The 24,480-nt window shown below is 38.9% G+C and overlaps 1 protein-coding gene across 8 annotated transcripts in view; it reads right to left on the bottom strand.

Moving 5' to 3' along the window:
- Positions 1-10,372: 10,372 nt before the first annotated feature.
- Positions 10,373-24,480, bottom strand: part of KLF12 (Kruppel like factor 12) — a 464,553-nt gene continuing 450,445 nt past the window's right edge. For 5 of the 8 annotated variants that reach the window (XM_033177556.1, XM_033177557.1, XM_033177555.1 and 2 more), the window contains one exon: positions 11,209-19,946. In XM_033177556.1, the coding sequence (XP_033033447.1) occupies positions 19,765-19,946 (182 nt within the window). In that variant the 3' untranslated portion in view covers positions 11,209-19,764. Of the gene's footprint in view, positions 19,947-24,480 lie in introns of all 8 variants that reach the window. The other 3 variants (XM_033177562.1, XM_033177561.1, XM_033177554.1) reach the window with 1 other exon arrangement.

Genomic DNA, 24,480 nt, shown 5'->3' with positions numbered 1-24,480 from the left:
AGCCTTAGGCAAATGCATGAAGTCTAACGTGTAATTTCAAACACGAACTGAACAAATAGAATATATATTTACTGAGGAGATGGGCTACAGGGGCATTTTTAGCTGTCCCCCAAATAAACTGGCTATTAATCTGTGTTGCTGAAGCCAGGTAGTGGCTCATACTTAAGTAGGTCTCATCTTTGTCCTAGCGTCATAGAGACCATACTAACAAGCACAAATATCACATTCACTTTCCAGGAGATGGAAGGGGAGATGGCCCGAAACGCCTTGTAAAGCAATAGTATTTATACAAGGGTCTTTGCTTTAGGTCTGATGGAGAACTTAGGAGTCAAGGTCAGTTGCTCTGAGAGAGGTAGAGGGACTGAGTCACCATGCACCTGCTCCTTCACTCCAGCTCACTCCAGCTCTTGTAACAGACAAGTTACTCCCACAGTCTTGGGGAGGAAGCATGGAGGGGCAGAGAGTGGGAGGAATGAATCCTCCTAAACTTATCCTCCTGGCAGAGTAAAGTTCTTTCTCTCTATAACCAAGAGGAGGCAGGAATGATAACAAGCCCTTCCTGAAGGCCGCCTTTGTGCCAGGCTCCACACTGAGCTCCTCTGTGTGCTTCATGCATGTTACCCCGTGCATGTCTCACAACACCCGGGGAGGCAGTGTTTTTACCCCATGTGTTAAGATACATCTTCTCCAGCAAGGCATTTGCAGGCATCACTCTGCTAGTCAACTGAATAACCAATATCTAAAACCACTTCCACCTGGTCTTAGAGTGAATGATCTTTCCACCGCACTAACACTTTAAATATTGGACTTCAAGCTTCTGTAAACAAAGACGAAGGCTGTAGCTCTACCAGTATATTTCAGCAAAAGTTTCTTTCTTAAACTTCCATCCTAAAAATGCTCATGGTTACAACATTCTGCCTAGTTCATTTGGTACACCTGGAGAAGAATCCATTTTCAACTTGGGTGGAAAGTCTTATTTTTTTTTCTCCCTCATGGAGTCAAAAATGCCATCCTCACATTACTTGCTGTTAACTGACTGAGGCCACTCTCAATTTTCTATACTTTTGCCTCAAACATGCATATCTGTGAACTGATGCCAATAGGCCAGTGACATTTTCTAAAATCTAAGGCAGAGAAAGTTCGCATCCAGTGCACTCTAGAGAAGGGGAACTATAAGAAATCTAATGCAGGAGCCCTTCTTTAGTTGATAAGGAAGTGAAGAGATGCCAAACACTAGTGCCTGCATGGAGCTTTATGGAGCGGTTAACCTTGAGACTTACCTGTATGTAAAGATAAAACTGCAACTTCTAGTTAACAGATTTATTGAGCTTTACAAATACTTTGGTTTCACTCATTGTGCTTTTATCTACTTCTGGACTTTATTACTGTTTTCTGTCCAGCTATAGTCTTTATATACACAGACTGCCAGAGATTAAACAGTGAAAAGAAGTCAAAAGGTTTCCTTTGTCGTCTTGCACGTCCTTAAGGTTTTAATAGAGAGGCACACCTTCCACTGATTAGAAATTCACAGAAGATACCACCCCCTCCCCCAAATGAATGACAAGCATTTTATGAATCACAATCCTCAGATAAGGGACAAGAAAACGTCACCACAGTGGCTCCCCAAGGTTTTGGTGAAAAATAACTTGCCCACATTTAGCAGTTCATTACACATACACAACATCTAAGTAAATACTTCACGTGATATAGCCAGTATATTTGTGGATAAATACGTCACAGTTAAACATCATATAAAAGAGACTATTGTTTTGGATGTATGTGAATAAAGACACAGCCACATCCGTGTAGAAGATGAAGCAAAAATAAAAATAAAAAAGGAAATGCCAACATTTTTTCAGGCCCCATCTGTGCTGAGTGATTCTAACATTACAGAATCCTTCACAAAAGACAGGAAATGACAATCTTAAAGTAAAAATACATGAATATTGGAAGCAGAAAGGAGACACCAATGAATGGTGTGAGGAGGTGGCCTGTTCACACTTGCCCTAGCTGTGAGGAAGTATTGCATAAAGCCATTCCTTCTTGCTCCTCTAGTGCTGTCACAGGGGCAAGTTACCAATCCACATGAATGCTATGACTTCAGAAAAAGCATTTCTGACTAGAAAATCAAGTTTCTCATTTACAGTTCTACCTACTCAGCAAGAGTGACAGGCAACTTTTTTTTTTTTCCTGAAAGAAAACTATTTTCTGATTGCAGTGAATTCTGTATACCAGCTGCCATTCCAACTTTCAAAATTCTTTATCATATGTTTCTAAAATCCAACCCATAATCAAATGATCGAATGAAAGCCATTTAGAAATAGAGACTTATATATCAATTCAGCACTTTCCTAATGTAAATTTGTCCTAAGGATTTTATTCTGAAAGACGTAAAAGTGTTAAAGTCAAATAAATGAAATATTTTTTTTTCTTTAATTGGGATAAGACTTTGTGGACTGAAATAATGAGATAGTAATCTGGTGTTAATCAGTGTGGTCACTGGCAGAGAGTTAGAGCAGAAACTTTTGGACAAAATAAAGGACTTTCATAGTTAGTCATAAACTGTATAGACAGGGAAATTCCAGTGGAAGGTTATAGTTTGATAATTTGATAAGCCTCCCACTGATAATAATTTTGACATGTGAATATATTTTAAATGACCAATTATTTTATTATGCATATTTAAGGAAATAATATGTTTGTGTGGGTGCCTCTAAAATATAGTTTTCAAAAAATTTACTAGAACATTCATTTTTAGAAATAAAAATATCACTAACTCTGTATTGCCAAAATAATAAAGTCCAAATTCCATAATTTAGGTTTACTTTATTTTACTTTATTTTATTTTATTTTATTTTATTTTATTTTGAGACAGGGTCTTGCTTTGTGGTCCAGGCTGGAATGTAGTGGTGCGATCGTAACTCACTGCAGCCTCGAACTCCTGGGCTCAAATGCTCTTTTCCCCTTAGCCTCTCAAACAGCTGGGACTGCGGGCCGGCACCACCACACCCAGCTAATTTACTTCTTAGTTTTTGTAGAGATGGGGGTCTCAACATGTTGCCCTGACTGGTCTTGAACTCCTGGGCTCAAGCAATCCTCCTGCCTTGGCCTCTCAAAGTGCTGGGATTACAGGCATGAGCCAGCACACCTGGCCAGAATTTAGCCTTTAGATCTCTGTAATCTAATTAGAAAGTATACTTCCAACTTTATTGTTTCTATTCTCCTTATTAAATCTTATCTATTATTTGGATCATTTATGTAGCTATCAAATATTTTTTGAGTGATTAATACATGTCACGGTCTGTGGATTCGAAGATGAATAAGGCACAATTTCTACTTTCAAACAGCTCACAATCTAGCAAAGAAGATAACTACTTAGTGTCTTACAAAGGCAATATTTGTGGTGTGTTTAAGGGCCAAGAGGAAATGCTGATCACTTTTTGGCTAGATGGAAAATGGATTCAGGGACGATTTCACAGGGAAGGTAAAGATTAATTTAGAATTCACCAGGTAGACACACAGAAAAGGGTGTTCAAGGCAAGGGAACAGCACGTGCTGAGGCATGAGTTTGAGACAGGGATGTGGGTTTGTTCAAATACAGGTGTTTGACCATTGCTGGAACGCAGAGGACAGGGATTTGCCATCTTCCAAATGCTGGTCATCCATTCATTCTTTTTTCATGGCTTATTCTGCTGTTTCTCCAGATCAAAGTGGACGCTGTTGGTTGCTTATGGGAACCTAATGTCTTTGGCAGGACCTGGGACCAGGATTTCTTAACCTTGGCACTATTGACACTTTGAGCAGAGGAATTCTTTGTGGTGGGGGACCGTCTTGGGCATTGCAGGATGTTTAGAAGCAGTATGGGATTCTACTCACTTCATTAAATTAGTGTCTCAATTGAGAACTCTGATATTATACAACTTCAACCACCTGAGAAAGTGACTCCTACATGAAATTTCATAATTGTTTCCTTTAATCACAGGACCACTTCTAATTAAATACAGAAATATTGTGAATAAAAATCATAGGGTTAATATTTGTGTGAGAAATTTATGCAGATACTTTATACACTTGTAATAACTAAGAGCACTTGGCCTATTAGAAGCTAATCTTGTGAATTTAATTTAAAATACATAATTAAGCAATGATTTACATTTTTAACATTTTAGGTTGAAATCTTACAAAATATACATGGAAAACTGGAACATTTAGGAGAATTTAAGAATCACCATGTTTAAAATTTAATAGATTTATAAAATGATTTAATTACTGGGGCTGCTTGTTGTTACAATCTTGCTCTGTTGCCCAGGCTGGAGTTCTGGGATTACAGGCATGAGCTTCCCAAAGTGCTGGGATTATAGGCATGAGTCACCATGTCTGGCCTCTTATTATTATTTTTTTTCACTTTTTAAAGAGATAGGTCTTGCTTTGTCACCCACGCTGGAGTGCAGTGGCACCATCATAGCTCACTGAAGCTTCAAACCCTTGGGCTGAAGTGATTCTCCCAGCTCAGTCTTCTGAGTAGCTGGGACTACAGTCACGTGCCACCACGCCCAGCTAATTTTACATTTTTTTATGGAGACAGGGTCTTGCTATATTTCTCAGGCTGGTCTTGAACTCTTGGTCTTAAGCAGTTCTCTTGCCTCAGCCTCCCGAAGTGCTGGGGTTACAGGTGTGAGCCACCAAGCCTGGCCGTATATTTATCTTAAAAAGAAAACAAAAAACAGAAAACAAACAACGCAACTTCCACAGTCTTTTTGGATGAAGGACGTAATAAAACCTTAAGGACAAAACAAAACCCACACAGAAGGACAAGGTACTTCTAATGGGAATCAAACTTGACACTACCAGTAATGGGACAAACTGGTATCATGTCTCTCTTGAGGCAATGCACTAAGGAAAGCACATCTTTCATGTCGTGTTCCTGTTAAAAAATAAATGCTTAATCTGTATCTAAGCATGAGGACACAAACAAATCTCAATTGAAAGATACCTTCAAAGCAATTGGCCTGGATTATTTAAAATTGTCATTATGATGAAAGGCCACCATTACACAAAAACCAAGAAACTAAAAGATAAACAGAGAGAACAGGAAAAAAGGGAGGGAGGCTAACGACTGTGATTCTTGTTTGGATCTAGATCCAAAAACAAAAAGTCTAGAAAGGACATTATTGAGACATTTTCACAACACTGATGCGAAAAATGTCATTGTTTTTAGATGACAGATATCAAACTATTCAGGGGAGAAGTCTAAAGATGTCCACAATTTGCACGTGAACAAAAATGTGTATATACAGTGCACTGTGAATCTAGCTGCTGGGTATAGGGACGTTCACTGTCCTATTTTTGAACTTTTCTGTAGGTGTTTCATTTTTCAAAATAAAAAATTGAAAACAAAAACCCCAACTCACATTGGACCCCACTTTTCACCCTTATGAAGCTCATGAGCTCAGAAATTGACCCCGATTTTCGGCACAGGGGAACTGGCCTGGTCTAAGGGTTTTCTAGCCAAGGACTGGCTCAGTAATGTGCTTATTTCTGAATTTGGATCAACAAAATTAGAAGAGAGGTTAGCTACGGGTTTTCTTCCTGTCTCCACTCCTGGGAGAGTTTTTGGGAGTGAGTCTCTCTCTCTCTTCCTTTTTCATGCTTGTACCCAAGTGTGAGATCTGATAATTTAGGAAGCTGCCAGAGGAAAATGGTTGACAAAATTCAGGGATGCAGAGTAGGAACCACTGGACCCATCAACCCTGAAGAGACTGTGCTACTGTTGGCCTTCCAATTATGGGAATCAATCAATTCCCTTGTTGTTTAAGCCAGTTGAAGTACTTGCAGTCAAACACATAATCTAATCTGATCCCTAAACTGAAGCTGCCTTCACACTCAAGTGCTACATCCCTCATGAAGTTGACCTTAATATCTCCATTCCAAACTGTAAGTTTTTATGAGGAGCTGCTTTTGTCTGGCAAAATATTTTGGTGGGTCATGTAGAGAAGAAGGCAAGACTATAAGGTCAGGGAGATGGACAGTAGCCTCAGTAACCATGGACAGATGGATATATTAGGCAGGGCTCTCCAGCGATATTAAACCAATAGGATATGTGTTTATACATACATACTGAGAGATTATTTGCTCACGTGGCTGTGGAAGCTTGTCAAGTCCAAAATTGGATGCGGTAGGCTGACAGGCTGGAGACTAAGGGAAGAGTTGCAAGTTCAAGTCCAAGGGCAGTCTGCTGACAGAATTCCTTGTTGCCCAAAGGAGGTCACTCTGTTCTGATAAGGCCTTCACCTGATTTGATGAGGCCCACCCACATTATGGCGGGTCATCTGCTTTATTCAAAGTTCACCTATTTAAATGTTAATCTCATCCAAAAAACACCTTCACAGACACATCCGGAATAATGTCCAACCAAATATCTTCGCACTGTGGCCCAGCCAATTTGACACATAAAATTAACCATTTCAATAAAGGATCTGCTCAATGTGAGATGGAGTACACCTGGACTTGCCTTGGGAGCAGGTAGGCAGGAGGAGAGGAGAGAGACCACTCCACCGGAGGCTTTCAAAGTTTATTTTTTACATTGCGCCCTGTCACATGCATCACATGCATGCTAATGGACAATGAACTGAAACAAAAGCTCTTCTTCATCTTCTCTTCCTTCCTGCTTCATTCCATTCTATTTCATCCCATCTTACACCATCTCATTCCATTCTTTAATTTTTGAAAATGCTCACTTTCACCCACTACATGGATTTCATTGCCATTAATGGGTCACAAAACTGCAGTCTGCAAACTGAATATACAATTTACATGTGTGTTGGTACATGTGCAAATCAAAGAAGAGGCTGACAGCATGGACAACAGAGATAGCACACGTCACACCTTGAAATGATCCATAAACCAAGAGAATGAGGCGATTGTGATCATGCAAACACCTCTGCCTCTCTTTCTCCAGTGTTGCACACACTCTCAAAATTCACAGAAATCTTCTAGAGGGCATATTAGGGATCTGAATATCTACATACAATGTGTATTTCAGGGGCTGACTGATTACCTGTGTTACAGAGCTATTCTCTGTACCCTTAAAATTCCATCACGCTTTAGCCAGTTCTGGTGGTGCTTATCCATTTATAGTTCATACTAGGGAAATGGTGTATATATCTATCTACCCTAATTGGATACAATAACTTACTTTGGGTGAGGGACTACGTCTTAAGTACAAAGCTTTATGCCACACATCAATTAGTATAATATTTTCACAGAGTAATAACTCAAACATGTGTTTTCCTTATTTCATGCACATAATTGCTATCGGTAACCTCAGTAACCACAAGAACATAGATTTATGAGTGGTTGAATAGAATACATAGACTTCATGTAATTTCTTAACCATCTCCTCCATGTTTTAGATATATCAAATATAATTTGAATGCTCAGTTGGATAATGCATAATATTGGTATATATAATACAAAAGAGTCAATATCAGTGTTCAAATGACTGGATTCATTTATGCTGAATAAATTACAAAAAAATGGCTCCAAATCAGCCAGGAAAGGTGAAGTAGGGTACACAGGCCATAATTCAGCAACAGAATTCACTGGCCACAATGATGTAAGCTTTCAGGGCCCTAGGGATGATCAATAATGTTTAACCCTCCAGGGCCACGTCTACCTCATGACCTGGCCATGGCCAAGTTTAAGAGGGCATAGCAGCCAGAGGCAGCGGCAAGGCCCCCCTTGAGATGTTCGAACCAACTTGAGTCTTTGGTACAGACTGAAAGCTCTGAGGGACTGGGGTATAACAGCAGCTCATGGCACAGGCCTTCTGTGCTTTGCAATCCTCTTCAAGATAATGGATTGCAATCCGTGCAATACAATACTTACTGCAGCTACAATAAGAGAAAAGGGGGCTATTCTGATGACTATATGCCTATTTTAAAATGTTTTTTAGCACATACTGCTGATGTCATCATGTCCCCATAAAACTGGATTTCTCTCTCTCATACACTACATACACTACATACACACAAGCACACTCTGAACGTGATGAAACTATAAAAGAAAAAAGATCATGTAAAAGTTGTTCCTGTACAAGGAAAATGTAATTTATTTCAGAAATAGACAATCACTCAAGTGTATGAGTTGTGTAGGCGTTCATTGGTGAATTTAGACTAAACAGGAAGTGATGTAAATTATAGTTATTACACTGCTGGGAGAGAAATATATTAAATCCAGACAGCACACGAGCAAAGCACAAGGAGCTCATTGTGTTGAAGGAAACCACGTACTTTGGTGGGAAGACAATGCACTATATGAAAACCCTCCATGGCCACTGGGACCAAAATAATTTTTTAGGGAGCATGATTTTGTTCTAGCACTGAAATCTTTTTTTCTTTTCTGATAAAGCCCCAAGGTATTCTAAGCTGAAGTACATCGCTGCTCCTGTACTTTTAACTATTTCATGTGTTTTTTTGGTAGACTTTCAACTGGGGAGAATAAGAAACAATGGAACCATTAGATTAGAAATCATGGCTATGGCAAAACAGATAGAGTAAAGGTAAAACATGAGATAGTGATTATCTATCACCTGTGTAATTCCAGCCATTATTGAAGTATCCAAGAATCATCCTGGTAGAGGAAATATCAACAAATAAATTACCCTGAGAGAAAAATAACATCATGTGATCTAGTCCATGAAATCTGTCTCATTGGTCTATTTGTATGACAAAGCCTCCTGGGGTGAGCTGAAAAACAAATAAAAAACAAAGCTGGAGAGCTGGTTTGGCTGCTTGTATGGCCTACAAAGAACAGTCAGAAAATCAGGTCAAAGATATATAAACCTAATGTCCAATTCACCATTTGGTTACAAAGTCATATCCAAAATGAAGTAAATGAATGGATTCGTTTTAGCCTTGCAAGTATTACTACGTTTCAAAAGAGAGTAGAACAAGATAGACTTTTTATTGGCCCTTGCCTTAACTGAATATTTCTAAAATGGCACAACTAAAATCTTTACAAGAAAATTAGTAAACATGTACTTAATGGCTTATGGCCTCACTTTTCAAAGAATCTTATAATCCAGACAGTGATTTATTCTGTAAGGCTGGTGTTGAACTCACCAGGAGGTGAGGCTCTCACTGAGAGAGGAAATGACTCCCACAAGATCCTTTCCTAGTGCTCAAAGCAGGGCCAGCTTGGGGAGCGTCAACACAACCCTATGCTAAGCCTCCCAACTGATGGCAAAAGAGGAGGCTTCAGTGGGAATGGGGTGGGCCTGGCGGCCCCCATGGCTCCCTCCAGTTCCCCTGAATACAGTAGAACAATTTCACAGAACTCAGCGTTCATTTGGAAGTGGGTTCGAGTCAGTCATAAAGCGAACCAATATCGATTTTCGTCTCTGATTTGTATGAGTTATTAAACTACACTCTGGTATGAAATGAAGGATAGTATTTCTGTTGGGTTTATTTATATTGGTACATATATAATCAAAGGTATTTGTTGAATGTTTTATGATAGTCATTGCTATTCTCTCTTCCACCTTAATCTCTGCTCCCCACCTCCCATCCTTTCTCCATCTCTATAATACACTCATATCTTTTTAGTGACTAAGGACACTGATCCTGGAACCAGACTGACTGGGCAAGTCACCAACACTCAGTGCCTCACTTTTTCATTGGTAAAATTTGGTTAGTAACAATAGAACTCAGGATTTTTGCAATGAATAAAAGGGAACAAATAGAATGCTTAGAACATTGCCTTATATCTGGGAAGTACTCAAATATTATTTTAAAAATTACTATCTATCATCTATCACCATTCTATATAATTATTAGTAGTATTTAATACCATTCCCTTTGTAGAATGGAATTTTTCTAGTTCTCTGATTAAAAGACACTAATAAGATACTTAAACAGATTTTCAAGTGGCTACTTGAGCAATTATTTAAAGATATTCTACTCATTAATGGTCTTATTTTCAAAAGCCTTTATAACCCAGTTTTCTTAAACATCTACAGAAATCAGCTAACTGTAGCAGGTGTTAGATGAATCATTTTATACTTAAATGATACGTAAAGTGGGAAGAAATTACAATCTCCAAGGATTCAATTCTGGACTCTGAAAGATGCATTTTTCATACGACTTTACATTTCTGGACTACTTTTTAATTTTATATTCATTAAAATATTAAGCTAGCAATCCCTCCTTAGGTGTTGGGTGTTATGAAATAAAAACGTTGCTTTTTTAGAATAGACTCTATTTTCTTCTGTGTTTTAAATTACTATACACAAATGGTAAAACTTTTCATAACAAAGGTTTAATTAGAATGGTTAATAACTATGATTTCCAAAGCGTCTGAGTCAGTTAGGGAGTTTTGTTCCATACAAAATGCTTTATTTAACCTTCATGCCTTCATTCAGATAATTATACAAATGCATACAGTTAAAGGTTTAAACTCTATTTCAGTTCACAGCTCAATTCATAGGAAAGTTGAATACAGAAAAGCAATGCACCAACAGAATATGTCTGAGACACCATTAAAAACAATAACACTTGTTCATTTAAATCTCTGAGAATAGACTGGAATAATCATCCTCTGAGAGAATCTCATTAGGAGGGTCTCCCTTTACATTATCATAGGGCAAAAAAAATCACCATTTTACAGTAAAAGGAAAAAAGCTCTGAGTATATTTACAATACATACACTATACATAAATACAAGAACAACACTTACATAATATTAATAAACTTATAACAGGGGTTGCCTAAACACTACAGAGTATATAAATGCAGAGGAAACTATTGGGAAATTAGGTCTTTAGATAAACTGGAGAAATAAATTCATTTGCAATTAAAATTCTGAACAGAAAACCAAATAAAGATTTAAGAACTCAACACATTTGCTTGCCAGCATCATTGGGGGGCTTTATCCTTTAATGTGTAGGACCTCCTCTGGGCACTCTTAACTCTCTGGGGTCAGAGACCCAAGAGTCTTTTGTAAAATTACATCCACAAAGCAAATCAGATGCAGCCCATCTATTCAATTTGCTGCTCTTCAAGCCTAGAATAACTCTTTTGTAAACTAAAGGAAGTTTTTGTTATTTTTACACGGAAAGATCTTGTGATCCAATTACCACGTATAATGAGTTAAACGTCAAGGAAAAAAAAAAAAGATGCCTGCTTGATTTGGCCAAAGATGATATTTTTCTTTTTTTTTCAAATATGACTGAGAGATTTATTCAAAAGAACATGACGTTAGAATTGACCCCCACACACCAAGAACAACGTCTAGACTACTACTAATTATAACTAAGTCATTTTAAGTGGCAGGTGGGTATCTTAAAGGTGGTCTGTTCTCATCATTTCACAACACAAAGTTCTGAGTACATTCTTCTATGGACAAACATGAATTTGCTGGTTTCTCTTTTTTTAAATGAGCATGTTATGATACACATAATTGCATTATGATGCAGGATGACATAATACATAAGACGATGTTTTCAAGCTAGTTTTATAAGTACTTATCTCACATCCACAGAGAGTTGGTTTGCCATGTGATGCAATGTGTCCCACAAAGACATGAACAAAACAATACAGTCACTATCCCACAGGGGGACAGTGATTTTTCAAAATGAAGTTTTAAACACAACAAATCGTGGACAGACACGTTGATAGGAAAGAGCCTTGAATATAGGCACCAGTGCCCCAGTTCAACAATATCCATCCAATGTAATAAAGTTTGAGGAAAAAAATATACACTATAGTCTGGATGTAATTACAAAATTCTGCCATGGGAAAACTAGAACACAAGTAGGGCAAAAGCATTTTCTATGATGATGATGATTATTTTTTTTTTGCCATATCTTTGGAGCATGAAATTAGCAGAAAGAGAAGATGTTGGCATGTCCCTAGAATATCTTACTTTTTGATTGCTTGGACACTTTTATCACTAGATTTGGATCCAAATTCTATCCTCCTATTGACCCTTACTTCTCAACAAAAATGAATCTCTGTGAAAGTCTTGGTGAACCTGCTTTGGAAGAAGATGCAATAATTCATACAACGAGTCCATTCATTGGTTCTTGCCTTGCACAAAGGGTGGACTCTTGTCTTAAACACTTCAAATTTCTAGAGATGAAATCCAGAAAGAAAAAGTACTGAGGCGACTGTTTCCACTATTCATCTCTTTTCAATTCACTTTAAGTTGTGGTTTTTGTTGTGGAGAAATTATTGCTTGTGAAACCCAATTAACTGAGAAGAGCCCCAGTCTGCAGCAGGTTGTGCACATGGAACACTTGCTCTGAGCATGGAAGAGAATTTGTTTATACAACTTTTATCTCTTTCCCCAGCCAAGTAACAGGGAGAAAGATCATAATTCAGGAGATTCATTTTCAGAAACAGAAACACTATGAGAAATGACATTCTCTTAATGTTTTCTAAGTCCATTAGTACTTCCATGAATCAATACTGTCAGAGACCTTGTTCTACACAGAAAAGCGCGAGGAATTTCATTTCTCTGATGTTGGACAGCTTCTTACATAAAAATCAATTAAACTAACAACAATACTATAAACAAATTATTTATAAGACTATTTAAAACATTCCAACGCAGAGCTGTTAAGTGAGAACTCTGAAAAATTATTCATTATCTCTCCTTTATCATAATCTGAATGTTTGATTGCCACCCCATTACCAACTGCAAGAATGGGCTCTGATATTAATAACTAGTTGCATGGGGGTGAAAATTTCAAATGCACCTGAAGCAGATTCTAGAATGTCTATATTGGTGGAAAGGCATACAAAGAGTTGAGGAACTGAGAAAGTGTACTCAGGCTAAAATGCTACTAAGTATTTGAATGATTTTGGAGCTCCAGGCCAGACATTTATGAGAAAAATGACAAGTTCAGGGAGACAACTGGTTGCTATTGTTTGTTTATAATGATCCTTCATGTATGACTTTCCAGGAGAGGCTTGATTTCAAATATTCAGTACCATTGTTAAGTCATGTGTTGTATCATGTCCCGATATTTCACTTGAAAAATATGATGACTACTCGTGCATGTTGTCCATAATAAAATTACTGAGAGTCAGGAATCTGGGAAGGTGGTTTTGGGAAACCCACGTGCAGTGTGGTGGAGTGGAAAAGACACAGGCAGACCTCCAGGTCACAGAGAGGCGGTTTCACTTTCCTACTCTGCCGTTTACTATTTCTCCATCCACAAACAACTCAGCCACACCTCCCACGCCTTCGTTTCCCATCCATAAAGTGTAGAAATGTTGTACCGGTTGGAGATAACGTATCTAAAAATTGCCTAGCCTATCGCTTGGCACATAGTGTTTAATAAAGAATAGCTATTATTTTCATGGTTTGCTGAATGTGTAACCTTTCACGGTACTTCAGTTTTTTTCAGACAACACATGGAAAGAAGCCCAGTCAGAAGACTTGACTTCAGTGAGATTAAGGAACCCAGCAGCTTTCCTTTGACACTCAATTGGTTATTTTACCCCCTCATCCTGGTACATTTCCTTCTCCCTCTTCTTCTTTCTAACATTGGGAGGAGAAAACAGTGGATGTTTTTTGAGGCCTGTGGTCTGAGTTCATCGTGGAAGTCTAAAGCCTGAATGTTTAATCACAGTCCTACTTTTAAAATTGCCCTTACCCGATGTATGACTCTCCATGAGTATAATTTTGCTGATAGCCTCAGTAGCTTGTTTGGGTGAATTTGTGCTCTGAGATGGCGGGGTTGGAGAATTTCCAGGGTTCATGGTCTATTCACATAAGTCTCATTGCATATTTCTATCCATGACTCCACTTTTAGCAGTACAGTAATTACAGGAAAGAAACCTGTGAGCTTCTGAATGTATATCTGGTAATTTTTAGGACTAACTTCAAAATTGGTTAAAGGCTAGGCTTACTAAGTGTCAGTAGTACTTCAACAGACTTTTTGGGGAGAAATGATTCTGCCAATATTCATTCCAAAATGATTCTTAGATGATAATAGGAAATATTAGGGGAAAGGGGAATGAAGAAATGTAAAGATGAATTTGTGCGTTTGGTATGATTGGATAAAATGAACAACCTTCAGTCTTTTGCTCTAAATAAATTGGTGTTTTTAACTGAGCAAAACTTTATGAATCATACATACTGTTTCATAAGTTTGGGGCAAATGACAGTCAACTTTTTATCTGGAAATTGTAACTACCATATGCAATAGTGTTCATTGAAGATAAATTTAATGTTCAGATTTGTGTTCTTATATTCTGCAAGTTAGAAAGATCAAATTAAGAAATGTTAATGTAAACAAGATTAAGTATATTTGAAAGATATAAAAGCTTTTTTTTGTGGGCATGTGAACAGATTTGATTTACTATGTGCATGTATTTACTCTCTCTGTGTGTGTGTGTGTGTGTGTGTGCGTTCACATGTGCAGGAAAAAACCCAGTCTTATTAAGAGTTATTGCTGTGTAAAAGTATAGGAATATCTCATTGGTCATAATGTTTACTGACAGGCACTTTCAGCATTTAATTTATTTCTGAAAATGGGCATTAGCTTATTTCTATTGCGAGTATAGATTCATTTAACATGTGGCCATATCCACAGCACTTAATCTTGTCAACATGTAGTTAATACCTAAAAGCAGTCTCCCTGGAATAAAACAAGAATAAACACCTGTATGGTTGTTTCATCAAGAACCACTCTGTTGAGGAGGGAGATAACTTAGAAAAGAGAACAATTGTAAGATGCTCCTCTTTAGTACAAGCAAAATCCTGTGCAGCTGTTTTGTCCTTTTCAGGAAAAGACATTACTAGTTTGGAATCAGTTGTCTGCAACTTAAAATGACTTCATTATATTTTAAACCATCCTGGCTAAACCATGACAAGTGGCCACTCTATTTTGAACAGAACACAAAGAACATGCTCTGACAAAGTTGGACAGAGTTCCCATGGCAATATTGCTCACTGTGTGTAAGATATACAAGGCATATCTGAACAAGATTTTTCTTTTTATTGTGATGAAAACTAGAAGCTCTTTTTCCCAACATACTTCATCAAACTATTTACAACCTCTGTAAAATTTGTGAGTTTGAAAATACTTTTTCCACTATCACATATGTTACGAATACAGTAAAATATCTTCACTCTATTTTTTAAAGATGCAGTATCCTTCTATTTCATTTTCTTATGAAAATCTGGATTTCTATTGCAATTGCTCAGTAATTAGCATATTTAAAGTATCAATGGACATGGGTTACTAAACAGACATTCCTCTATAATGAAACTGTGAAAATATAGCAATTTTTATGTACATTTCTTAACTATAAAATGCAGGCAGAGTCATATATAGTATTGTAAGCCGGTTTCCTAATAAGGTAAGTAACTCACATTTCTAGACAGCATGGATTATTACAAATTCTTTTTAAAAAAGTTCTTTGTTGATATTTGTTAGCCCACTGGCTGCTGCATATACAGTTGTGTACACACATGTGCATGTGCTGGCGCTGTCTGTACAGGTTAAGTGGAAGGCAGTGTGGGGATGAGTAGAAATGTCATATGGAAGACATGACTTACCAAACCCCTTTCTAAACTAAAGCCAAAACAAACTGAAGAGACTTTTTTAATGGGATGCACTACCTCAGAAAAACTAAAGGAAGAGATTTGGTCAATGATGTTTTATACTAGAATACATTTACCTGCTAAGTTTACAGGCAACACTGAAGAGCAAAATCTGAGACTGGATTATGAACTATGAATATTAAGGCTTTCTGGGCCTATTACGATTCCTAAGAGTTACCTCACATTCAGTCCCTTATACGCAGACTGTAACATGGATGCTGGTATTCTTAACACTGCTTAATTTCTGTCAATCCTCACTATAAATGTTAAGACACCGTTAGAACAACATCATGGCTACATTTCTAAGCAGTCATAACAACATAACAAAGGCGTATTAATACATTTGAAGGCCTCACCTCACCAGATTTATTCAGTTGCAGCTTTGGTAAGTATAATAAATCAAGTACAGAATAAGGAATACTGCATCTTTATCCATATAAATGTTATCATCTAATGAACTGATTTCAAAGTGCAGAATTATGTTTAAAACACAAATGGCAATTTAAAGTTAAAAAGAATTGCAAAAAATGAACGCAATCTTTGCATAAACTATTCCAAATTTGAACCATAATGAAAATGGCCTTTTTAATCACCTGGAACTGGCATTTGTAAACACTGTAGCATTTTGTAAGTTCTTCCCCTGACAATCATCTTCCTTTTGCCCACTTAAGCTTTCAAGTGAATGAAAAGTGCTCATTTTTTTTTTAAAAAAGTGTGAGTTATGTTGCTGTTACTCAACTGCTTTTGAAAACAAATGTCCTATAGCGTTTTGGAGAAATGATGCCAGGCAGAAGTATAATCTTTATGGTAAAGTCATTAGAAATCTCAGTCTAATTGCCTTAATAGAACTTAAGACAAGTTATCAAGCAGGCTTCTCAGAGTCCACACGCAATTGACAGAATGAGGGCAGAGGTGGATGCAGAAGCATGACTCTTTCTCCAAACAACTTAAGATCAGAGCAGGAAAAGGGATTCTTAAAACCTCAAAGGCTGAACGTCATAACTTTTCAAATAATGTTAACTCCCTTGAAATCAATCCCTATCCTACAAACAGAAAATCAGGTCTACTGCAGCTGCTTAAGCTGTTAACGGCTCTATGTGTATAAGTTCCCAACCGTGCACATATCCCCAGCTGCAAACTGAACAGCTTCAAATTTAAAATCAAAGAATGCTTCTAGTTATGGAACAACTGATAAGTCCTTTAGGATTCTACTGCTTTTCTGTTGCTCACGATGCACTGTGCTTTTTGAAAGAGGCTAGAAATGGACATGAGATGAAATGGAGGCTTTTCCATGACTGAAGACATTCCATTTCTTTCTGTCCCAAACCACTTTTTCCTTTCCATGGGGAAACACTTTTAGAGAATTTGCCATGTCTCAAGACAAGCCCCAAAGAAGTTTCAGTTCCTGAGGCTAGACCAGGGACTCATTCACTTAATTGTGCTTAGATCCCTTCTTAGAAGTACTGATATGTCAAAAGGCGAAAATGATGGAATGCTGACAGTTTTTATCAGTTAACTTACCATCTCAGTCTGGTTTCCACTTTCAGAGGATAAGGAAAAATGTTCCCTTCCCCAAATCCATCCTATGTTATTAGAAAAGTGCAACTCATTTAGTTCTGTGCTAAATTTAAACCAAGCTGTCACTCAGGAAGCTTCCCCTGCCTGTCAGTTTTATGAATTCTAACAACCAAGTCTACCTGTAATAGTCTCAAGACATCTTTCAGCAGAGAAAAGAACTGGCTCTTTTTATGAGAGCAAGCAGGACTAAATGCAAATCTACACTTCACTTGAGGGATGCACCGACTACTTGCCAACTAGGTGCTGGTACTAGTGCCAGGGGATTCATGGCTGTGTTTGTCCCTCTTGTGTTCTCTGTCACTGACTAGTGACCAACGCTGGCATTCATCAAGAGACCTTTTTCTATTCTGAATGGTCACAGGCAATGTGAAGTAGGAGTTGCATATAGTACAAAAAAAAACTTTCCAGGTGGTAAAAAACCCACTGGTTGATAAGTAGTAGATTGTGTAGCTCAAGATGCTATTTATCACTAGAACTGCAGCCCTTGTTGGAGGGAAATTGCCTGATGAATTTTTGAGACCTGGCAGACAATATAGAGCACATATTTGTGAAGCCATAATTTGACCTGAAAATCATTACACTGTTGCTTAATGTTTTAAAAAATTCCTTTGAATACCATCCAACACAAATTGTCCTTGTTTCAATGTTCATGGTTCTCGCTTCATCAGAATAAGATTATCTGAATTAGAAGATGATCCTAAAAAGGATAATTCTGTAACCGGAAATTATTTCAGAATGTCCAGACATTTAAAAATGAGCTAGTAATATTGTTAGGTTAATATGTGCAATTCCCAAAATCAAGTGTTTGTAATTAAAATATATTGCAAAGGTCTTTGTTGGAGACCTTTTATATCTAAGCTATAAAAAATTCTAGCAACAACAACAATAACAACAAAAATCTCACCAAGCCCCTCAGCCACAGAAAGCTGGAAAAAAGCCCAGCTTGTAGTGGGGACACAATATGGTAATTTTTCTGAAAGAATGCTTGTTGGTGATGTATTGCTTGTTTACTGTATATTTTGCTAGTTGCAAAAAGGTTCATAATTTTAGGGGCTGATGGAACTAACACCTTCCTCTCATCCTCCGCACAGGATGAGTGGGTTCAATATCCCTGCAGATGCCAATGCAGGACACCTGGGTCCTGATACAGTTTAGAAGAAAATGAAATCTGTATAGAAGAACCTATTGGAGAGTCACTTATCCTTGGCTCTCCAAGAGAGGAAACTAGCACCATGTCGAGCTTTCTATGGGAAGCATTCTCTGTCCACTGATTCAGTTCCAAGGAGAACTGATCCATTAACCCAAGAGTTAATTCCCGGCTATGCCTCCCTTGCCTTTCTAGTCACCAAATAACTGTTTTCAAACAAGAAAAGGGGAGCATAATCTTTAATTGTGGTACTCAACCAAGCTGGACAACAAACAGCAGAAAGATTACCTCAGTGCTGTAAATGGAACCAAGACATCTAAAATGCTGGGGTGTTTTTTACAATCCCTTTAGTAAGTATGAAAATTGGTAACGTGAGTCCTCAGTGAAGTTATTGTAGGAAAGTCCTTTTATTCATTATTGCTTTTCTCCTCAAGAGGCGCATTATTTCCATCTCTGCTTTGTCTGATTTTTCATGTTCACTGACTTTGCCTGGGCAGCCCCACCTCTTACCTTGGTGCCAGTGTGTCTAAGAAAGTTTTTTTCCCCCTGGTTCCTTGTAATCAAATACTAGGGGCAGGAAGGATGATGCCTAGGTGACAGAACACTGCAATTTGAAGTGGGGCAGTAGTTTTTTAGACAGGCTCTTCCTATTCAACTACAGAACACCTCTGTGCCAGTCCATGCCAGGGCAGACACTAGGACGAGACTTCAACTGCCCCTCTGCTCGAACAGATGAACAAAACAGAATCAAAACAAAACAAAAACAATCAACGACAAACAAATGAAAGATTCAATGTTGGTTTTCTTCAGGGCATGGCAGAATGACAAGTTGCGAGTGATATCTAGTGGCCGCCATCGCGATTGCAAAGGGCTGCCTGAGTGCCCTTTCTTTGCAGGTAATGGGACCTCTCCATCTGCTTCTTCGTTTCTACTTTCATGCTGCTTGCTGGTAACAGATTGGATGTGTGTTCTAGCTTACTCAGATCGTAACTAAAATTTCTGTAAAAAGGGGTTAAGGGGTGGGATGATGGGAGATTCATCCAAATTTAAAAGGTCTTGCTCTAGCCATCAATTTGTGGTAGGTGACCTTTAAGGTATCAATAACAAAATGTCTGACAGCTCAGAAAATGTACAAGCTACAAACATCTTTAAATGGCAGAGGACACAGCACGGAAAACAATGCCTGTCTCTTCAACATTTATGTCACTGAGCTCCCAGGCCCGCGTAAAGACGGTTCTCGTGTAGTCAGGATGGGGGTTACCTTCAGACCAAAAGAAGTGTGCCTTCTTTTTCCTCCTCTGGTTTCAGACATCGTGGGATGGTGATGCCCTTTTGTGTTAACACTGTGAAGGGGATTCAGCCCTGCTGAATTGGGTGCCGCTAAGAGATCCAGCTCTTATGCTCAGCTGGACAGGTAGCATTCCTCACACCAGCATATGCCTCCGGCGGTGCAGGGCCAAATGATCTGACCGGGAAAAGCTGCGATCACAGTCCGCACACTTGAATGGCTTCACTCCCGTGTGTTTGCGGTAATGCCTTGTCAGTTCATCCGAACGAGCGAACTTCCAGGTGCAGCCCTCCCAGGTACACTTGTAGGGTTTCTCTCCTGCAAGAAACAGAGGAACACAAGCTTTGGTGCTCCATCCATCCCTTTACCATAACAACCAGGCCGGTACTCTATTTTGGGAAACTTGTGTTCTCAATGAATTTTTCAGGTGGTAAATCTTTGTCGGAAACCTTACCATCCCACTGGCGGTCTGGGTCAGACAGGTGAGGGTTTCAATCTCGTCTTGCCTGCTGTGACACCTGGCAAGCTAGTTAACACTGGTGTCCTCCTTTATGACTTTGCCATCAACATATCAAAAGGCATGGACTAACTGCCACTGGATAGATCACCACTAGTAGACTAAAAAGAAATCATTAAAGCTTTACCCAGTTTGATTTGATTTTAAGGCTGAAAGTCACAAATAATTCTTATGGTCAATCAGTTATGCTTTGTTTCAACATCCCCCTTCCCCCCACCACCCTTCCCTCCAACAACTGTACATCACTCAGATGGCTTAAGGCTATTTTAAAACACAATGTCCAAGAATATACACAAAATTTTACTGAACAATAATGTACTCTACTACCCCCAGATATCAAGTATTAAGTACATATTGTTCATAGACACCTACTTTTTGCTTGTTCTTTGGGGGAAAATCCTTGACGCCTTAATAGAGTAAAGTTTAAATACATTTTTCAGGACTTAAGAATCAGGGTAAGCCCTGAGAAATCATCATGTTGGTCCTAGAGCTAAAATGCACAGAGAAAAGCTGTCTGAAGAAGTAGGTAATTTGACCGGGTACCTCAGTCAACTTGTAAGGACAGTAAAATATGCCAAGGCTGTGCTGGGAAAAGATACACTAGCCATTGTCCAAATGAGCTCCCAGTGGGAGTGGGACAATAGTTGACCCAGGTGTGCTGTTTTCCTGGCTCACATTCAGAATGGGAGGCCTGTCCCCATGCGACCCCACAAAAACTGATCTCTTCTGCCCCTTACACCCAACTGTCTACACTGTGCTTCTTGGCCATACATGGCCTCTGGTGAAGAGTCTAAGATAGGGAAGGGAGCTATCTGCTGTTCCCCATGCATGAAGCTACAAAGTGAGTATTGTTGACACCACTTTACAGATGAGAACACTGAGGCTTAAGGTAGTTAAATTACTCAAAGTCAGTAAAAAGATTGCATGGCTCTCAATCCAGCGCTTTTCACTATTTTACAGTGGAATGGATAATTCTTACCCCATCTAAACGTTGTCACATCCTCAGAGAGAGTTAGTGTCACTTTCTTAGGTACTCCCAAATTATTCACTTCCTATTTCTATGACATCACCTATCACAATATACCATAAGGATTTCATTTAGATGCCCTTCTCTACCAGTTTCCGAATACTTGAAGATCTGGGACTACTCTGCCTCTACTATTTCAGTATCGCTGGAGCCTAGAATAGCTGCCAAGCAAGTAATTGAATGTGTTAATAAAACTGCAACACACACACAAATACACACACATAGGAACATATACGGGAAACTATAGGACCTTGTAAATGAGATGTGCAGGTAATGCCTACGTGGGAAAAATAGACCAAACTGGACCCAACATTTTTCATTCAACTGTTAAATCAATGCTGTCTGTGTGGATTCTTACAGGATCAAGCAGCCCTTTCAGAAGACAGTGAATAGTTCAGGCCTGTTAAATCTAGAAATAACTGATGCACTAATTGTGGCCCCAGGTTGCTCTAGGTTTTTCTGAAAGGGCTCCTTTTAAGAAAAAGCCTACTGCCTGGATTGACACCAAACCTCAACTTCTGATTCACTGTGGTTGTCCCATGGAGACAAAACTGTATTTGCATATGTGTACTGACCAAAGTTTGACAGAAATTAAACAAAAATCAGCAAAACTCCTAACTTAAAAAGATTGGAGGTCTACTATATAGTATATATTATTACCTACATGCCTTTATGTGTTACATGTCATGTCTACATGTTTTTGAAATTTATACTATGAGCATGGATTCTAATAAGCTGAGCTTGATATAATTCATCTTTTCAAAAATACATCCATCTTTGGTACACTGAGCTGAGCTAGTTCGATGTTGGTCACTGACAGCCATTTCTTAGCTATTTCCTGTGTTGCTATGGAACCAGCTAGAGAGAGTGGAAGGCCTAAAAAGCAAACAATAAAATTTCATCTTCACTGGAGATGAGCATTGCTCAGTTGTGTAGTAGGAGGATGTGTTTCTCTCTGGGTCAGGAAGTGGCACATGGGATTAGATAAACTGGCTGGGTGTGGTCGCTTACAGCAGTAATCCCAGCACTCTGGGAGGCCGAGGTGGGAGAATCACTTCAGGCCAGGAGATCAAGATCAGCCTGGGCAACAAAGTGACATCCTGTCTCTCCAGAAATTTATTATTTTTTTTAATAAGTCAGGTTCAGTGGCATGTACCTGTAGTTCTAGCCACTGGGGAGGCTGAGGCAGAAGAATGGCTTGAGTCCAGGCCACAGTGAGCTATGACTGTGTTACTGCCCTCCAGTCTGGGTGGCAGAGTACAACCCCGAAAGAAAGAAAGAGAGAAAAGAGAGAAATGAGAAAGGAAAGGGGAAGGGGAAGGAGGAGGGGAGGGGGAAAGCAAAGAAAAGATAAGCTGCTGGATCCTGCCCTGGACATTCCAGATAGTGGAGGAAGGGGCTCTGTAACAGGGGTGCACCTGGGGAGGAGAGGTAGACAAGAACTTCCAGGCTCATCTTAACAAGGATGTGAGAGGCTGGTACCAAGGTAGAGACGATTTATACCTCAGGTACTGTCTAGCTGTTTTTGTACTTCCAATTTAGTCACTTAAAATTCTCTAATTTTTTCCTTAAAATGATACCAGTCATACTTTTATTTTCATGTTGGCTATTTAATAATGGTAGTTATGTCCTTTCCACTTGAAAATCTAGAGCAGGGGTTAGTAAGCTGTGGTCCGCACTTTTACAATTTTAAAGGTTGAAAAAACAATTGGAATATTTTATGCATAAAAATTATATACAATTTAAATTTTAGTGTCCATAAATAAGTTTTTATCGGAGCACAGCCACATTAATTTATTTACACATCATTCTGGCTGTTTTCTAGAGATGGAAGAGTTGAGTAGTTGCAACATATAATGTACGGCCTTCAATGCCTAAGACCTTTACCATCCAGTCCTCTACGGAAAGGGTTTGCCAACCCCTGATTATAAGAGATGGCCATCTCTGCTTTTGGTAAGCTTCATGAACATGTTAGCTTGTTGAACTGGGGTTATATATTACACATTGGGAGTTGGAAATGGGTGGGTGAGGGAATGTTTTAGTTACAGTTCAATCACTTAATCTCAAATTAGGATCCCTGCTTCAAACTCTAACAGTCCTCTCAGTAATAAACACACATGATATTTCAAAAACTTCAAATTGATTTCTGGGCAACAGGAAATGAGTGACCCTCTTAAAAGACTCACCCACTGAGGACAGTGGCTCAGGCCTATAATCCCAGCTACTTGGGAAGCTGAGGCAGGAAGATCCCACTTGAGGCCAAGAGTTCGAGACCATCCTGGGCAATACAGTGAGACCCCCCGTCCCTGCAATCTCCAAAAAAAATAAAAATAAAAAAACGTAGCCAGGTGCAGTGGCTAACACCTGCAGCCCCAGCGATTCGGGAAGCTGAGGTGAACGACTGCTTGAGACCAAGACTTCCAGTCTACAGATGAGCTATGATCATGCAACTGCACTCCAGCCTGTGTGACCGAGCAAGACCCCGCCTCCAAATTATAAAAATAAATAATTTAAAAAAATGAAAATTAAAAAACAAATTGAAAAAGGCTCACTCAACTCAATCAGACCTAAAAATACCCTCAGAATCTTCTGCTCATAAATAAAGTACAGTAACCTCACCTATGAGGGTGAAGGTCACATGGTCTGAAGTTCAGGAGTGCCTCTCTATACTTCACCTGGTAACCAGAAGTAAGGTTTCTACATAATGATGGTGCCCCGCCTCATCTCCAGCTCCTTTAAATACAGTTGTGTTAAAACAGCGACTGCAAACACGAATGAGTTACCCTCCTATTGAGTCTGGGAAGTGGAGTTACAACATGAGAAGGATCAGAAAGTAGAAGCTGAGATGTTTGGAATTGTTTCTAAGGTGGCTATTTTAAAGGCAGAAGCAGCAGGGAAAATAGCACCTGGTAGAGCAAGGGTTTGTCTGAGCCCACAAATGTGGAGTGGGGAAACCGTGCAAGTGAAGTGTGATCAAGTGTACTAAACAATCATGAAAAGCAACAGAAGATGCCTCAGAAATACAGGAGGCAGATACTTCCCTATTCCATGAATAAAATCAATAAAAATGATATATAAATTATAAGCTAGGCCAGATGCAGTGTTTCATGGCAGTAATCCCAGCACTTAGGGAGGCTGAGGTGAGAGGATCGATTGCTTGAGGCCAGGAGTTCAAGACCAGTCTGGGCAATATAGCAAAACCTTATCTCTATCAAATAAATAAATCAGCAGGGTGTGGTGGCACGCATCTCTAGTCCCAACTACTTGGGAGGCTGAGGCACGAGAATCCCTTGAACCCAGGAGGCGGA

This window comes from Trachypithecus francoisi, unplaced genomic scaffold (assembly GCF_009764315.1).
Source record: "Trachypithecus francoisi isolate TF-2019V2 unplaced genomic scaffold, Tfra_2.0 Lachesis_group18, whole genome shotgun sequence".
Lineage (NCBI taxonomy): Eukaryota > Metazoa > Chordata > Mammalia > Primates > Cercopithecidae > Trachypithecus > Trachypithecus francoisi.
Note: the sequence above shows the minus strand (reverse complement) of the source record. Positions and strands in the feature narration are given on the sequence as shown.